The 15,033-nt window shown below is 46.9% G+C and overlaps 1 protein-coding gene across 1 annotated transcript in view; it reads right to left on the reverse strand.

Annotated features, from left to right (window-relative positions):
- Nucleotides 1–222: 222 nt before the first annotated feature.
- CASQ2 (calsequestrin 2) overlaps nucleotides 223–15,033 on the reverse strand; it is a 36,158-nt gene continuing 21,347 nt past the window's right edge. The window contains exons 7-11 of the mRNA XM_054383942.1: nucleotides 8,708–8,753; nucleotides 5,275–5,329; nucleotides 4,065–4,165; nucleotides 3,646–3,720; nucleotides 223–453 (exon numbers count right to left, since the gene is read on the reverse strand). Coding sequence (XP_054239917.1) covers nucleotides 244–453; nucleotides 3,646–3,720; nucleotides 4,065–4,165; nucleotides 5,275–5,329; nucleotides 8,708–8,753 — 487 coding nt within the window. The 3' untranslated portion in view covers nucleotides 223–243. The remainder of the gene's footprint in view (nucleotides 454–3,645; nucleotides 3,721–4,064; nucleotides 4,166–5,274; nucleotides 5,330–8,707; nucleotides 8,754–15,033) is intronic.

Genomic DNA, 15,033 nt, shown 5'->3' on the forward strand with positions numbered 1-15,033 from the left:
GCATGATTTGCAGCGGTGCTGGGTGCCTGCAGGTGCCGCCTGCCACAGGGGCAGTGCCAGTGGCTCAGCACCGCTGGGAATCAGGCCAGGGAGGGGAGTCCCAGCAGGGGCAGGGGGAGCAGGGCAGGGGGGAAGGAGGAGCAGTGGTGCTTGCTGACGCTCAAACACAGGTCTTCCAAAGGAGGGACCTGCCACAGGGGGAAGCCTCTTGGCCCCCACGAGTCAAAATGCACGGAGTCACAGTTAGTCATCGTCATCATCATCATCATCGTCGTCATCATCATCATCGTCATCATCATCATCGTCATCGTCGTCGTCATCATCGTCATCGTCGTCATCATCATCATCTTCAGTATTTATCTTCCCAGAAAGCACATCCTCTATCCAGTCCTCCAGCTCCTCAGCTGTGGGCAGGTCATCATCATCTGTGATCTCCATCCAGATGCTGTCAGCCTGTGAGGACAGATTATGGGGGATTAGCCACCCTCAGAGACACAGGGAAGAGACTGGGTTCTCTGCTGTTGTGGGGGTGCAGGTTGGGCCACAAGTGGGGTGCAGGGATGGTGCTGACATTAGCTCCCTCTCTGCCACAGCTTGTAGGCAGGCTTGGCCACCGTGTCTCTCTGCCCACACATTGGAATTACCACTGTGCCCTGAAGTGCTGTTGCATCAGATTAGGGGCCATGGAACTGGTCAGTGGGTTTAGATGAGAGTGTGGGACTGCTTGCCACAGGTTAGATGTGTGCCCTCTCCCTGTTCCAATCCTGCACTGCCTCCAACTGTGAGCAAGTGCTCCGTCCCTCTGATACATCATCCTTACCCTGTCTGGCCAGTTCTGTAGGCTCCAAGTCTACATAAAGAGAGCATAAAGAGACATATGCCAGCTCCCCCTGCATTGTCCCAGCTCACAGGACATCACTGTGTTTCCCTCTCTCCTTTCAGAGCCCCTCTAGAACCTCCTCCTTTGAGCCTTTATACTCTGCTGCCAGCACCCCTTCTCCCTGGCCCCTCTTACCATCATCTTTGCCACAGGATGTTGCTCTGAACTCTCCACAAGCACTAGTGGCTCCACCTCTTGGAAGAACTTTTCCTCAGATCATCTCAACTGTGCTCCCGCTGAGGAATGATGAAAACTACTGATGCCCTGGACTACAGGTGTTCTCTGCACCTTCTATCCAGCCCTCCGTGTTACTTCCAGTAACAAGATGCTGTCTGGATTGTGACTGTTACTCGTGAACAAGAAGCATAGCTTAGACGGGGTCTAAGGCTGGGAAATGAAAGGTTCTCTCTCTGCTTTGCTATAGGTTCCTTGGGTAAATGCCTGGGTAAGGCCCTTTGCCTTGACTATCTCCCCTCCATGAAACAGGATCAGCCTCCTCTTTTGCAGAGGTGCTGTGAGGTTATCTTGTTTGATGTTGGATGCTGCAGGAGCAAGTGCTTTTCATATGTCAGAAGGCAACTATCAGCCTTTGCAAATGCATCTAATTTCTTTGTCTCTTTTTGCTACATAATTCTCTTTGTGCTACATAATTCTCTTTGTGCTACATAATTCTCTTTGTGCCATGGTCTAGTTGATTGGATGGGGCTGGGTGATAGGTTGGACTGGATGATCTTGGAGGTCTCTTCCAACCTGGTTGATTCTATGATTCTTTGGTTTATGGCTTGCTGAAAAGCCAGACCAACTTTTGCTCAAGGAAGGCTGCTTTTCCCTTACACTCTTTTCCTCCCAAACCACCAGAACCGTAACAAAACGGAGCCACAGAGAGGCAGGCAGCTCTTGCTTCATGCAAATGATCTTATCATAGAACCACAGTGTTGGAAGGGACTTTTAAAGGTCATCTAGTCCAATACCCCCCTGAAGTAAGCAGAGACATACCCAGTTGGATCAGGTTGCTCAGAGCCCCATCAAGCCTGACCTTGAATGTCTCCAGGGATGGGGCCTTCAACAAGTCCCTGGGCAACCTGTTCCAGTGTTTCACCACCCTCACAGTGAAGAATTTCTTCCTAATATCTGATCTAAATCTACCCTTCTTTAGTTTAAAACCATTGCCCCTTTTCCTAGTGCTACAAGCCCTTGTAAACAGTCCCTCCTCAGCTTTCTTGTAGGTCCCCCTTCAGGCACTGGAAGGCTGCTATAAAGTCTCCCCAGAGCCTTCTCTTCTCCAGGCTGAACAACCTGAACTCTCTCAGCCTTACTTTATAGGAGAAGTGCTTGTCCTCAGCCTCAGGACTGTTTGTGCAGCAGAAAATGACACCTTTAAATAATGGGAAGAGGAGCTGGCCCATTGCACCTAGAGAAGACGACGTGCAGATGCAGCAGCAATATTTTGCAGAGTGTCATGGTCCTAGTCCCAAGCCACTACAATGTGACAGGCCAGTGGGGGCTGCTGGGAGCTCTGGTGTTTGTGTTGGCAGGTTTTTAGAGAAGTGATGGGGTCACAGGGGTTATGTCCACCCAAGCCAACAGCAGTGTTTATTTTCACTCTGTTGTGTAAGCCTCACTTTGTACCTGTGTAACTTGGCTGAATGCAGTGATGCAACACTGAAATAACAAAATGCACTCAGCATTTGTTTTAGGTATCACCTGCCAACCTAGAGCTTTCTTAAATCTCTCACTTGAGGAACAGAAATCAGACTTCAGGGGGATGAAATAAAAGCTGCAAATGCTGTCATCAATAATATGAAACATTTACTCTGTCAAAGCTAGATGATGCATGAGTTTTAACAGGTCTCTGAGTGACTGCTGGATAATAAGGCATATGTTCCTGCCTAATTCTGCTTTCTGTGTGATTCTCTTGCCACTGACAATACTACTTCCATGAATTTCCATTGACAGCTGTTTAATGGTCTTTTGACATGACTTAAACATGGTCAACAGTAGTATATATAATGAAGAGAGATACTGCAGACTAGTAATGAGGGCAAAAGACTTGAAGACTTGGGCTCTGTTTCTGGTTTGTCTGATCATCTTGCTCATGAACTGAGGTGACAGATTATCTGAGGGCCTGGATGAACCCCAGTATACCTTCTTTGCCTTGTCAGGACCCCTCTGTTGCCAGTATATGTTATACTCTCATTAAGACTGTATATTTATTAGGTTTTTTTTCAAGCTGTGCAGTTTTTCCCAGTCATCTGCTGGAGACCATCTTTCCCTCCTACACTCAAGCTGTGCCTCTCTGCTTGTGCTGTGAAAACATCCTCCTTTTTCTACTCTTCTTCTCCTTTAAGCACATCTTTCTTTCCCCACTACACATTTTTCCTTCACAAACCCACCCAGGTTCAGCCAGAGAAGGACACGAGCAAAGGTACATTCTGTGGGTCAAGGAGGAAAAGTAAGACCTTGAAAACAAAACTGAGCAAACCCCTGAAGATCAGACCACAGGGCTTGGTCTTGTCCTCAGCAGATGTGGTTTGTGTGTGACTCGCCAGCAGAAGTATGCCCAGACTGAAGCCCTGAAACCTGATGTCAGAGGTTCCCTGCTATGCATAGGAATGGTGAAGTCTTTACACTTTTTTCCTGAGGAAAAAACTGGTCTACCCACACTTAACAGCAGAAATCTCACTGGTTCCAGCAGACCTCATATCCCATCCCTTCTATCACCCTCATCCTGGGATGGCTGGATTTTCTGGGCAGACGCTACTCACATCTGTGACGTTCACCACCCCGATCTGTGGTCTGAACAGGTCTATCTTGAAGGTCTTCTCCCAGTAAGTGATCAGCTGGAGGAATGAGAAACAAAGCTCAGAGAAGGGTGTCTGCAATACCCCATAGCATTAATTCAGCCATCTGGGCTGTGGTGTGGGGACCCTGCATTGATAAATGCACTGGAGAGAAGAAATGCAGAAGGCAAGCTTGGGCTGCCACACATGGCAAAGGGAAGTGCCAACTCTGGGGATGTTCCCAAGACACCGCCTTCATGGGGGGGCAGACCCAAAACAGCAGCCCACAGGGATCACCCATGGTTCAATTTCTCAACCTTCCCTGTCCCAAATTCACTGGGGCAATTCGTGCACACATGCACGCACAGCCCCATCCATGAGAGCAAGGAGCCCCTGCCACTCACCAGAGGAAAGTCGTCAGGGTCAATCCAGACAATGCTCAGGTCGGGATTATCCGTGTTGTCCCTGGCAACCTGCTTCAGAATTTCCAGGAACTCAAAACCATCTGAAATGATACATGAACTGCTGCAGCTCTCTCCTGCAAGCACGCAGGCACTTTGTGGGATTTTCAGCTGCCCCCTCTCCCCCATGCACACAGGAGTTGTTTATAGTTCTCATTAAAATGCTGTCTCCCAGCTCGTTCTTCTGATAATAAGGCTTTTAATTTCCAGCACCCTTCTTGGGCACTGAAATTAGTTACACATGAATTAAGTCTTGTAATCCTTCCACTGAGTGGAACAATGTCACTATTTTCTTCTGGTGAGGGAGGAACTGAGCCCCCGAGAGGCCAAAGCTTTTGGGCATGCTGATGGCACCGGGAAGCATCGATGCTGCAGCTTTTCAGGAGCCGATGCCCTGGTGTTTCCCACAAGCCCATCTCACACCCAACTCTCTGCACTGTCTCAGAGCCACAGAGCAAGAGGCATGCAGAGTTAGGGAGCCAATCCTGGTGCTGGAGTAGAGTGGGCTTTTTTTCCCCAGTTGCCCATCTGTTTATATAGAATCACAGAATACATTGGGTTGGAAGGGACCTTTAAAGGTCGTCTAGTCCAATCCCCCCCTGCAGTAAGCAGAGACATATCCAGCTAGATCAGGTTGCTCAGAGCCCCATCAAGCCTGACCTTGAATGTCTCCAGGGATGGGCTTCCACCCCCTCCCTGGACAACCCGTTCTAGTGTTCTACCACCCTCATAGTACAGAATTTCTTCCTAATATCCAATTTAAATCTACCTTGCTCTAGTTTAAAACCATTTCCCTTTGTCTTAGTGCTACATGCCCTTGTAAACAGTCCCTATCCATGTTTCTTGTACTGGAAGGCTGCTTTAAGGTCTCCCCAGAGCCTTTTCTTCTCCAGGATGAACAACTTTAACCCTTTCAACCTGTCTTCACAGGACAGATGCTCCCTCCCTCTGATCATTTCTTAGGCTCTTCTCTGAACCTTCTCCATAAGTTCCAGAAGAGGAATTCCAGTTAGCATACCAGCTAGCATGAAAACCCAGAAACATTCCAGCTCCACATCCTGGCAAGCTGGAGCTCCACAATGCAAACAAAGTACATGAAACTACACTTTTTTGAGTGACAGAGAGTCACACAAGGAGGAAAACAGCCTCCTACCTGGGTCGTCTTCTTCAGCAAAGGCCACGATGTGGATTCCCTCCATGTCATCTTCCTGGAAACAACAAAACTATTACTGATGGGCCAGAGGATTGCAAAGGGAGGTTTGACTGGAGCCTGGTGATACACCAGAGATGGAAGCTGATATGAGGCCAAGTCATGGAGGTATTAGGTGCTGAAGCAGGTAGTTTGGGTAGCACTGCTGAAACCTTACAGCTAAAAATGAGGCAGACATCACATTGACAAAGGTGAGGAAGCTTCTGATAGTGCAGAGAAAAACCATGCCTGTAGAGAAGATCAAGAGCTCTGTGGCATGGGCTCACCTTCCATAAATAAAGTCACCTATCCTCATATCTACCACCATGGATGCCCCCAGACATGCTCTTTTGGGGTCATCAAAGGAGATTTCCTCACAACGTGAGAGGCGAGGTGGCTCACTTGGACCCCTTTTGGGAGGTGAAGCATCTATGCTTTAGGTAAGGGTCTCTGTGAGCAGTGAGTAGAATTTCGTAGGAGACTCATTTAGGGGCTCCAAGGAGTGGAGGACAGAAACGGCAGCCCGCGGTCTGCTTTTCTCCATGAGACCTGTGAGTAATGGATAACGATACTGGCAAAGGCCGACGGAGCTGCTGGCCAGTTCATCATCCTCCCACTAAGGATGCCATCTCTGAATTATCCCACAGACCAGCTTCGCCTTCCTCCCTCACTACCAGTCCTGCTTTCCATTTCAATTGGTTTTAATGCAGAAAAAAAAATTCCCATCTAAATGCTAATTTCTTTTCCCTTCTGAGCCCAGAGGTGACAAAGCCACCATCAGAAACTGAGAAGGGAAAAAAAAACAACCACCACCAACCAAACAAAAACAATCCAAAAAAAACCCCTGAAAGATTAAGTGGAAAACATTATCTTTAAAGACAATAGCAGATGCTGGGCCTTTGCTGGTATCTTAAGGGAATACATTTCCACCAGGGCGTCAGGGCAGATTTACTTGGGATTCAGACCACTTATGGCAAAATCTGGTCTGTTTCTTTTTCTCCATGTTTGCCAGCAGCATTGTCAGACAGCAAAATTAAAAAAAAAAAAAACAAAAACAAACATATATGATATAGAATTATATATATTTACATAATATAGCTCTATTCTGACCTCCAAAGAAACAAACAAAACTGGAGTAACTCCAGTGGGTGAAAGCATTGAGGGTGTTCTGAACTTGCAGCAAGGTCAGAATCCAGCCTTTTGTTTCCTGTAGGTGCAAGTCACCTACTCGTAGTAGGAGGCAAGCTGTGTGTTCCCAGGCTGTTGGTAAAATTAACATCCCACCACTGACAATTCACACTTTTCCTAAGGTTATTTCAGGACATGTTCAGGATGAAAGGAAAACCACCACATGTGAAATTTAGGTCCTACTGGAAGCCCTACGAAAAATCTTCAAGGGACTTGAAGCTGGTGAAAGGTCTAGAGAAAAAGCTTAGGAGGTGCAGCTGAGGGAACTGGGATTGTTTAGTCTGGAGAAGAGGGGGCTGAGGGGAGACCTTCATGCTCTTTACAACTTGCTGAAAGGATGTTGTAATGAGGCATGGGGGTCAGGCTTTTCTCCCAAGTAATTAGCAATAGGACAAGATGAAATGTCCTCAAGTTGTGCCAGGGAAGGTTTAGATACTAGGAAAAAATTCTTTTCTGAAAGAGTGGTAAAGCATTGGAATGGGCTGCACAGGGAGGTGGTGGAGTCATCCAACCCTGGAAGTGTTCAAAAAACATGTAGACATGGCACTTTGGGGACATGGTGGTGTTAGGTTGACAGTTGGACTTCATGATCTTAGAGGTCTTTTCCAATCTTAATAATTCTCCTCTCTGGTGAGACCCCACCTGGAGTACTGCATCCAGTTCTGGAGCCCCTATTACAGGAAAGATCTGGACATACTGGAACATGTCCAGAGAAGGGCCATGAGGATGATCAGAGGGCTGGAGTACCTCTCCTGTGAGGACAGACTGAAAGAGTTGGGGCTGTTCAGTCTGGAGAAGAGAAGGCTCCGAGGAGACTTTATTGTGGCCCTCCAGTATCTGAAGGGGGCCTACAAGAAAGCTGGGGAGGGACTTTTTAGGGTAGTGATAGGACTAGGGGGAATGGAGCAAAACTAGAAGTGGGTAAATTCAGATCGGATGTTAGGAAGAAGTTTTGCACCATGAGGGTGGTGAGACACTGGAACAGGTTGTCCAGGGAGGTGGTGGAAGCCCCATCCCTGGAGGTTTTTAAGGCCAGGCTGGATGTGGTTCTCGGCAGCCTGCTCTAACGTGAGGTGTCCCTGCCCATGGCAGCAGGGTTGGAACTAGATGATCCTTGAGGTCCCTTCCAACCCTAACAATTCTATGATTCTATTCTATGATTCTATGACTTCCATGGATCTAGAGAGCTCTCTTCTCTACACAATCTGTATTTCAAAACAAAATGAGAGGCTATCATGCCTAAGTGACTAATAACTCCTGGCTCAGTTTTATTACCTCTTGCCTTTTTGTATTAAAGACTCGTAAGTTTTTTTGATGCTTTGGAGTCCTGCAGTGTTTCATGTTACACAGCTAAGCAAGGAGGCGACTCAATGCTGTTATAAATGTACTGAGCTTTTTTGGAGGAATGACTGCATCATCCTTTGGGTCTGTAAAGCACCTGTTCAGCTTTGCTTTTCAGCATTCAGCTGGCACTTGAAGTTCCCTGGTGCGCTATTAACATTGTGCTTGTTCACAGCAAAGGGATAATTGGTTATACACAATTTTTCTTTCATTTTCACCCTCTCCCTCTTCTCTCCACTTGCAGGCTGGGAGAGTTCTCACTGTGTGATCAGTGCCAAACCTCTGGTTAGTTCCTCACAACTGCCAACCTGTGGCTTGCTCACACTGTGAGAAGTACAATCGATGCACAATTTGCTCTGTAATCTGTACAATTAACGGAACTGCTTGCTTGTGCTTGGAGGCATACAACTGCTCTGGTACATTCTCCATGAGTCATCTGTTGGGTACAATCTCACCCAGTGAGCAGATCACTGAAATCACTCCACCACCAGCACTGACACCCATTAGATGAGACAGAGACACAGCACCCATTAGATGAGACAGAAGGATGCTCTCAATAGCTATATCATGGCTGCTACAGATGCCCAACATCCAGCTGGCACCCTTGGTTAGCTTTCCCCATTCCCTCCCTGGGACAAACAGGGCCCAGCTCAACTGTCCATTGCTGCTGAGTGAAGCATTTGAGCACACCCTTTGAACCCAGATACTGGACATCACAGCCAAGGCTTTCCCTTCCCAGAGGAGGCAAAATGGCTTTTCAAGGAAGGAAAGATAATGTTTTGCCCAGCCAGAGGCTTTGGCTCCTGTGCAGCAGTCCCTTGCTGGAAGCTAGTAGGGGACTCAGGGTTTCCCACCCACACATGCTTACCCATGTCTCAAACATGTCTTCTGGGCGCAGCTTCCGCAAGGTGGCCCTGAAAGGAAGACAGAAACACTCTTTGGGGACATGTCCAGCACTGTCACACACGACACTGCCAGCATCATGGAAAAGGTCACTGTGGCACATTTAGTTGGTGGCTGGAGTCAGCACAGCCAGCCACGTTTTGAATACAGGCACAGGAGGTCAATGTACATTTTTATTTATGGTAATAAAACTCTGCCTTGCCCCCACTGGAGTCACTGCAGCCATGATTTGTGCTTGGGAAGATGAGTTGCCTCTCTGTGCTGGGACATGCTGGTGAATTAGTCCCACACATGGCAGATTGTTCTGTCTGTGACCAGAGCATGAGGTGATCCGTTCACTTCTGCCTTGCAATCCCTGGGGTGTTCCTAATGGCCTTTGTTCCCCTTCTCTCCTGGTTTTACCCCAGCATAATTTCACCATAATAATCCTTCAAAACTCTGCTAAAGCAAAGAAGACAGGATAACCTTTGGCAAGAAAACTAGATCCTAATAAGCACCATCAAGAAAATGTAAACCGTAAGACTGACCAAAACAATTTTTTTTACCAGTGGTTAAAAGAAAAAGAATAGCAAATATTTTCAGACACATTCATAGCAGGAACCCTGTCAGAGGTCCTGGCAGGCTGAGAGGTGACTGGGGTGTTGAAGGGGCTCCCAAGGAACACAAGGCTATAGCAGACAAGCATGAGTAATCCTTTGCTCTGCTGCTTGCTGTGGCATCAGGTGTTCAGGGAGGCTTCCCTAGCAGAGCAGATCTCCTTGGCTGACCAGCCCCTGGAGCTGTTGCAAAGAGAAGAATCACTTGATGAGGTCTTAGAACAGATTGGTAAAGGGATGGCATGTTGGCAGAACCTCAATTGAGGAGCCACAGATCAGGAAGGGTGACTTCTTTATTGATATGATGCTACCAGGGAAATCTGGTAACTATTTAGTCTGGAGAAGAGGAGACTGAGTGGGGACCCCATTAATGTTTATCAGTATCTAAAAACTGAGTGTCAGAAGGATAGAGCCAGACTCTTCTCAGTGGTGTCCAGTGAGAGGACAAGGGGCAATGGACACAAACTGGAACACAGGAGGTTCCACGTAAAAAGAAGGAAAATATTCTTCAGTTGGAGGGTGACACAGCACTGGGCCAGGCTACCCAAAGAGGTTGTGGAGTCTCTGCCTGTGGAGGTATTCCAAACCAACGTGGAAATGTTCCTGTGTGTTCTCTAGGTGATCCTGCTCTATCAGGAGGGTTGGACTAGAGGGTCTTCAGAGTCCCTTCCAACCCCTACCATTCCATGATACTCTGAAAAGCAGAGTTAATAGGCATCTGAAGGAACATTACACAACAGCATAAGAGACACATGGCATTCAAGAGGAAAGTCATGACCTTGGATCTGCTGCAGCTCCCAGAAAAAGTCAATGAGTGGGTGGAGGTATGATGGTCTGTGCAACAAGCTGCCTTTGGAGGACCATTGGACAAGGGCCCAAACTAAAGCCTCTTAGAGAAACAGAGATGCAGTTAGATCAGAGGAGAGGTCCTCCTGTGGAGTAATGACATTGGAAGATGAATGATCCCTTTGCACAACAGAGGGGACTAGCTAATTAAAATTCATAGCATATGCTTTGGCATCATCATCATATGCATAATATATTCTCACATAATCTAAAAGAGATGGGAAATGGGAATGCAGCAGTGTTTGCTTATCATGTCAAATTCTTTGACATCCAACAAAGGTCTGACTATGAGGAGATATAGAAGGACCTCCTAAGACTTGAGTGTCTGCTAACAAGTGATAGAATGAAAAGAAATGGCCTCAAGTTGCACCAGGGGAGGTTTACATTGAATATTAGAAGAAACTTCTTCACTGAAAGGGTTCTCAAGCACTGGGACAGGCTCCCCAGGGAGGTGGTTGAATCCCCATCCCTGAAGGTGTTTCAAAGACACAGAGATATGGTGCTGAGGGACATGGTTTAGTACCAGACTTAGTAGAGTTAGATAATGTTTGGACTCGATGATCTTAGAGAACTTTCCAATGAAAATGATTCTGTGATAGATAGACAAAGGAAGTAATGCACTTGCAGGAAAACAACCCTGGTTATCCAGGCGCAACTACAGGTTGAAATAAATTATAATTAATTATTGTCTCACAGGAAAGGGGCCCAGTTGTCACAGATTTAGAAAGCATCAGCTCCAAAGGCAAAAGGCAAAGAGAAGGTTACAAATAATTGGGAATTAATTAGGAGTAAAACACATTATTCCATTATGGCACAGGACAGCTACATTATGCAGCTGCACAGTGAACACATGTGTGGTCCTGGCCATCCCATCACAGAAATTATATGAAAAAGAGACATGGAAATATTGCAGTGGTGAATGAAAGTATGGAATGCCCTCTGTTTGGTGGAGAGTAAATAGATGAGAATGCATCTTGTAAAAGAGGTGACTGACAACGGATTTGGCAAGGGGTCTAAAAAATTGGGAATGGTGAAAAAAACAGAAAAGTGAAACAGGGAATGGTTGCTGAAGTGTGTCTACAGAAGGGCAAGAAAGCTGATGAAGGGCCTGGAGAACAGGTCTTGTGAGGAGCAGCTGAGGGAAATGAGATTATTTAGTCTGGAGAAGAAGAGGCTGAAGGGAGACCTTGCCACTTTCTACTACTACCTGAAAGGAGGCTGTAGTGAGGTGGGGGTTGAGCTCTTCTCCCTAGTATCAGGTGATAGAATGAGAGGAAATGGCCTTAAGGTGAACCAGGGGAGGTTTAGATTGCATTGGAACAGGCTGGCCAGGGAGGTGGTGGAGTCAGCATCCCTGGAGGTGTTCAAGAAACATGTGGACATGGCATTTCAGGACATGGTTTAATGGCCATGGTGGTCTGAGGTTGACAGTTGGACTCTATGATCTTAGAGGTCATTTCCAATCAAAACAATTCTATGATTCTATGATTGTTCCTCTTAACAACATAGCAAGTAGGTGCACAGCAAAATTATTAGGTAGCAGGTACAAAATGAACAGACAGGAATGCTCTTTTGATGCCATGAATAATTCAGCTGCCAAACTCATTCCTGTCAGATACTTTCAGCATTAAAATAGAAATGAGATTTTAAAACTACTACAAACATTGAAGAAATAACCACAAAGCACAAGATCAGGGATATGAGTTTTGACCCAGCAAGTCTCCTCATTGCTGATTGCCAGGAACTGGAGATGGTATCAGGTAAATGTATGTTATGTACTCACGCATGCTTGTACCTGGTTTCCAAGATGCTTTCCCAAGCCATTCTCTAGGGGCAGCTCTTGGAAAAAGAAACCTCGGTGGGAAGGATTTGATCACACCCACACATACTGATTGCTGTGGAGTGACTCAGGATTTGCTCTGATTGCTTCCCTGTGCTGCAGGGAGCAGGGTAAGTGGGGTTTAGGTGAGTAAGAGCAAGCAGAATTCAGCCCCCACATCATTACACCACAAGGTGTGTGGGATGGGGAATGGGCTTCCAACTTCAGCATTTTGCACTTGAAACAGTCATGAACCTAGAGGTCTTTTGCTGCAGGCAGAGGAAGTACCGAGTAATTTGTATTAGTGCAACTGAGAGCAAAGTCTGAGCGGAGAACTTGAAGTCAGGGCACCTGGCCACAATCCGCAGACAGACACCCATCTGTTGTGCAGCCTTGGACAAGCCACCCCAACGTGCTGAACACAGGCTTCCTGGCCTGCTCAGCAGACAGTTAACTTCACCACCACCACCCACAGCTGCCCAGGGAAGCATCAGTCAGGAGGCTGTGTACCTGGGCTTTCTCTGGGCACCTGCTTCAGACCCTGTGTTGAAGCTACAATGAGAGCTCAGCAAATGACTAGATGGTCTTCAGAGGTTCTTTCCAGCCCCTACCATTCTGTGAAATCTCAATTTCTGTGCAGGGCTGGAAGAAGAGGTGGTGAAGCCTATCTGTGCACAACTGCAGGGAACCCTTTTCAGAAGAGCTGTTTAAAGCATGCCAAAAAGCTCCTAGTGCTCAGGCTTTCTCCAGTGATGTGACAAGGCTCCTTCTTAGGGACAGAGAGGTGGCAGTGGGGCTTTGCACCTCAGTGGAGGAACAGCCCACACTTGCCAGCTGGGATGAAACGAGAAAATCTGCTGTGTGAGGAGGAGAACCCAAGTGGTTCTCTACATCTGCCTGAAGAGGACAAGATTATTCCAAGTTGTCTACAAGGATCCAGCACCTGGCAGCTGATGAGGTTTCTTCATTTTCCTCTACAGGCCTGATCATCTTTGTGCCTGACTAATTCCACTTCCAGCCTTTTGATTTAGGTCCTTTACTGGTGATACAGCAGGAAGAAACACTTCTGCTCTGAGATACTCAGCATTAGGTGCTGGGAATACACCAGCGTCACACCAGAGTTTTTCCCCTGCCATAGCACCACTTGACAGGTTAGGATTTCAGGCATCTGATTTCATGAGAGTCCTTTTAATTCCTTTCTGAGCCTTGGAACGTGCAAAATACATGGTCCACCCTCTTGCTCCTACCAAGCACCATATAACATTGTGAAATATGTAAGAGTTGGGGGGGTTCCACTGCAATTTAGTGCTGGTGAAGAGCTTGCCTTATTAGGCTAGCATTTAGTGGACTGTTTAATCAGCCTCCTGAAGCTTAACAGAAAGAGCTTAGGGAAAACAAAGATGAGAAGAACCAAGATCAGGAAAGTCCAGGAGGTCTGCAAAGTGACCTGCAAGTACATGGGAGATAGAGGACTCCATATCTTAGAAAAAGCAGAGAATTGACTCTGGCCACAAAGATGATGGGGGGCTGTTTAGTCTGGAGAAGAGAAGACTGAGAGGGGATCTTTATCAACGCTCATCAATATCTAAAGGGTGGAGGTAAGGGTGTGGCTGGGCTCTTTTCAGTTGTGCCCAGTGACAGAACAAAGGGCGATGGGTACAAACTAGAACACAGGAGGTTTCACTAGAGCTTAAGGAGAAACTTCTTGCTTGTGAGGTTGCTGGAGCCCTGGACCAGGCTGCCCAGAGAGGTTGTGGAGTCTCCTTCTCTGGAGATTTTTAAAATCCACCTCGATGCATTCCTGCGCAATCTGCTCTAAGTGAACCTGCTTAGAAGAGGGCTGAATTAGATAATCTCCAGAGGTCCTTTCCAACCCCCAACCATTCTGTAGTTCTGTAACTGTTTCCATGTCTGGTGACTTGCAGATTCTAGAGATGATCTCTTGTCTCTAAATGCTCTGTGTGTGAACATAAATCTCCAGCTCAGCCCAGTTTGGGGTCTTCTAATTATGTCGATAGCCCTGCTTTTCTTGAACTCTTTTCCGATCCCCTGAATGTCTGCTGAGAAGTAGAGCTGCAAGAGCAGCAGATAGCCTCTGTAACTATACTGCACTGTACTTTTAAGGGTGTAAAAGTAAAGCACCTCATAGGTAATTGTGCACTTCTATCCAACACTGTGATTTTATATGGAATCAGGCTTTCCAATCACTTCCAGACTCCTGGTAGATGAGTGCCTGATCAACTGTGCAATAAATCTGATGGCAAAAAGCATGGAACATCCACAGCTCCTGCTGAGTTCATCAAACACTGTAGGTGCTCAGCACTAGGGCCACATGAGACCCAAGAGCAGCCATAACAACAGTGGCTTCCTCTCTGTGTTTGCAATCAGCAGGAGCCTCTTAGTACATCACAGTTCCTTGGAGCTCGGTTTGTGTTTGGACCCTGCCTAGAGACATATTTGACATCAGGAGAGAGGTGTACTCATTAGTGAAGCTGTTTAGGGGAAGAAGACGACTAGAGGGAATTTGGAATTGGCTTGAGAGGCCTTGGAGAAGATCATCTTCTGTATAGATCTAAATTAAAAGCATGGACAAGTAGGGCTATATGTCCATTCCCCACTGCTGGCAAGCCTCCCTACTCTTTGAGAGAGAACTAACCAGAGAGAGGGAGGGATGCTGTGTTGTCACAGCCCCATGGTGGCAGGGTCTGATCTCAGCTTACACACATCTGGACCTCTGAGAGTAGGAAAAGACCAGCCAAAATCAATGTCTATAAATAGCTAAAGGGTGGGTGTCAAGAGGATGAGCCTGGCCTCTTTTCAGTCATGGCCAGGTTACAAGGGGCAACAGTTACATCTAAACATAAGGAGAAACCTCTTTACTTTGAGAATGGAGCACTGGAACAGGCTGCTCAGAAAGTCTTTTCTCTGGAGACTTTCAAAACCCACCTGAATGTGGTCCTGGGCAATCTGCTCTAGTGGGGGGGTGGGATTGGGGATTCATTAGATGATCCCCAGAGGTCTCTTCTAACC

This window comes from Indicator indicator, chromosome 1 (assembly GCF_027791375.1).
Source record: "Indicator indicator isolate 239-I01 chromosome 1, UM_Iind_1.1, whole genome shotgun sequence".
Lineage (NCBI taxonomy): Eukaryota > Metazoa > Chordata > Aves > Piciformes > Indicatoridae > Indicator > Indicator indicator.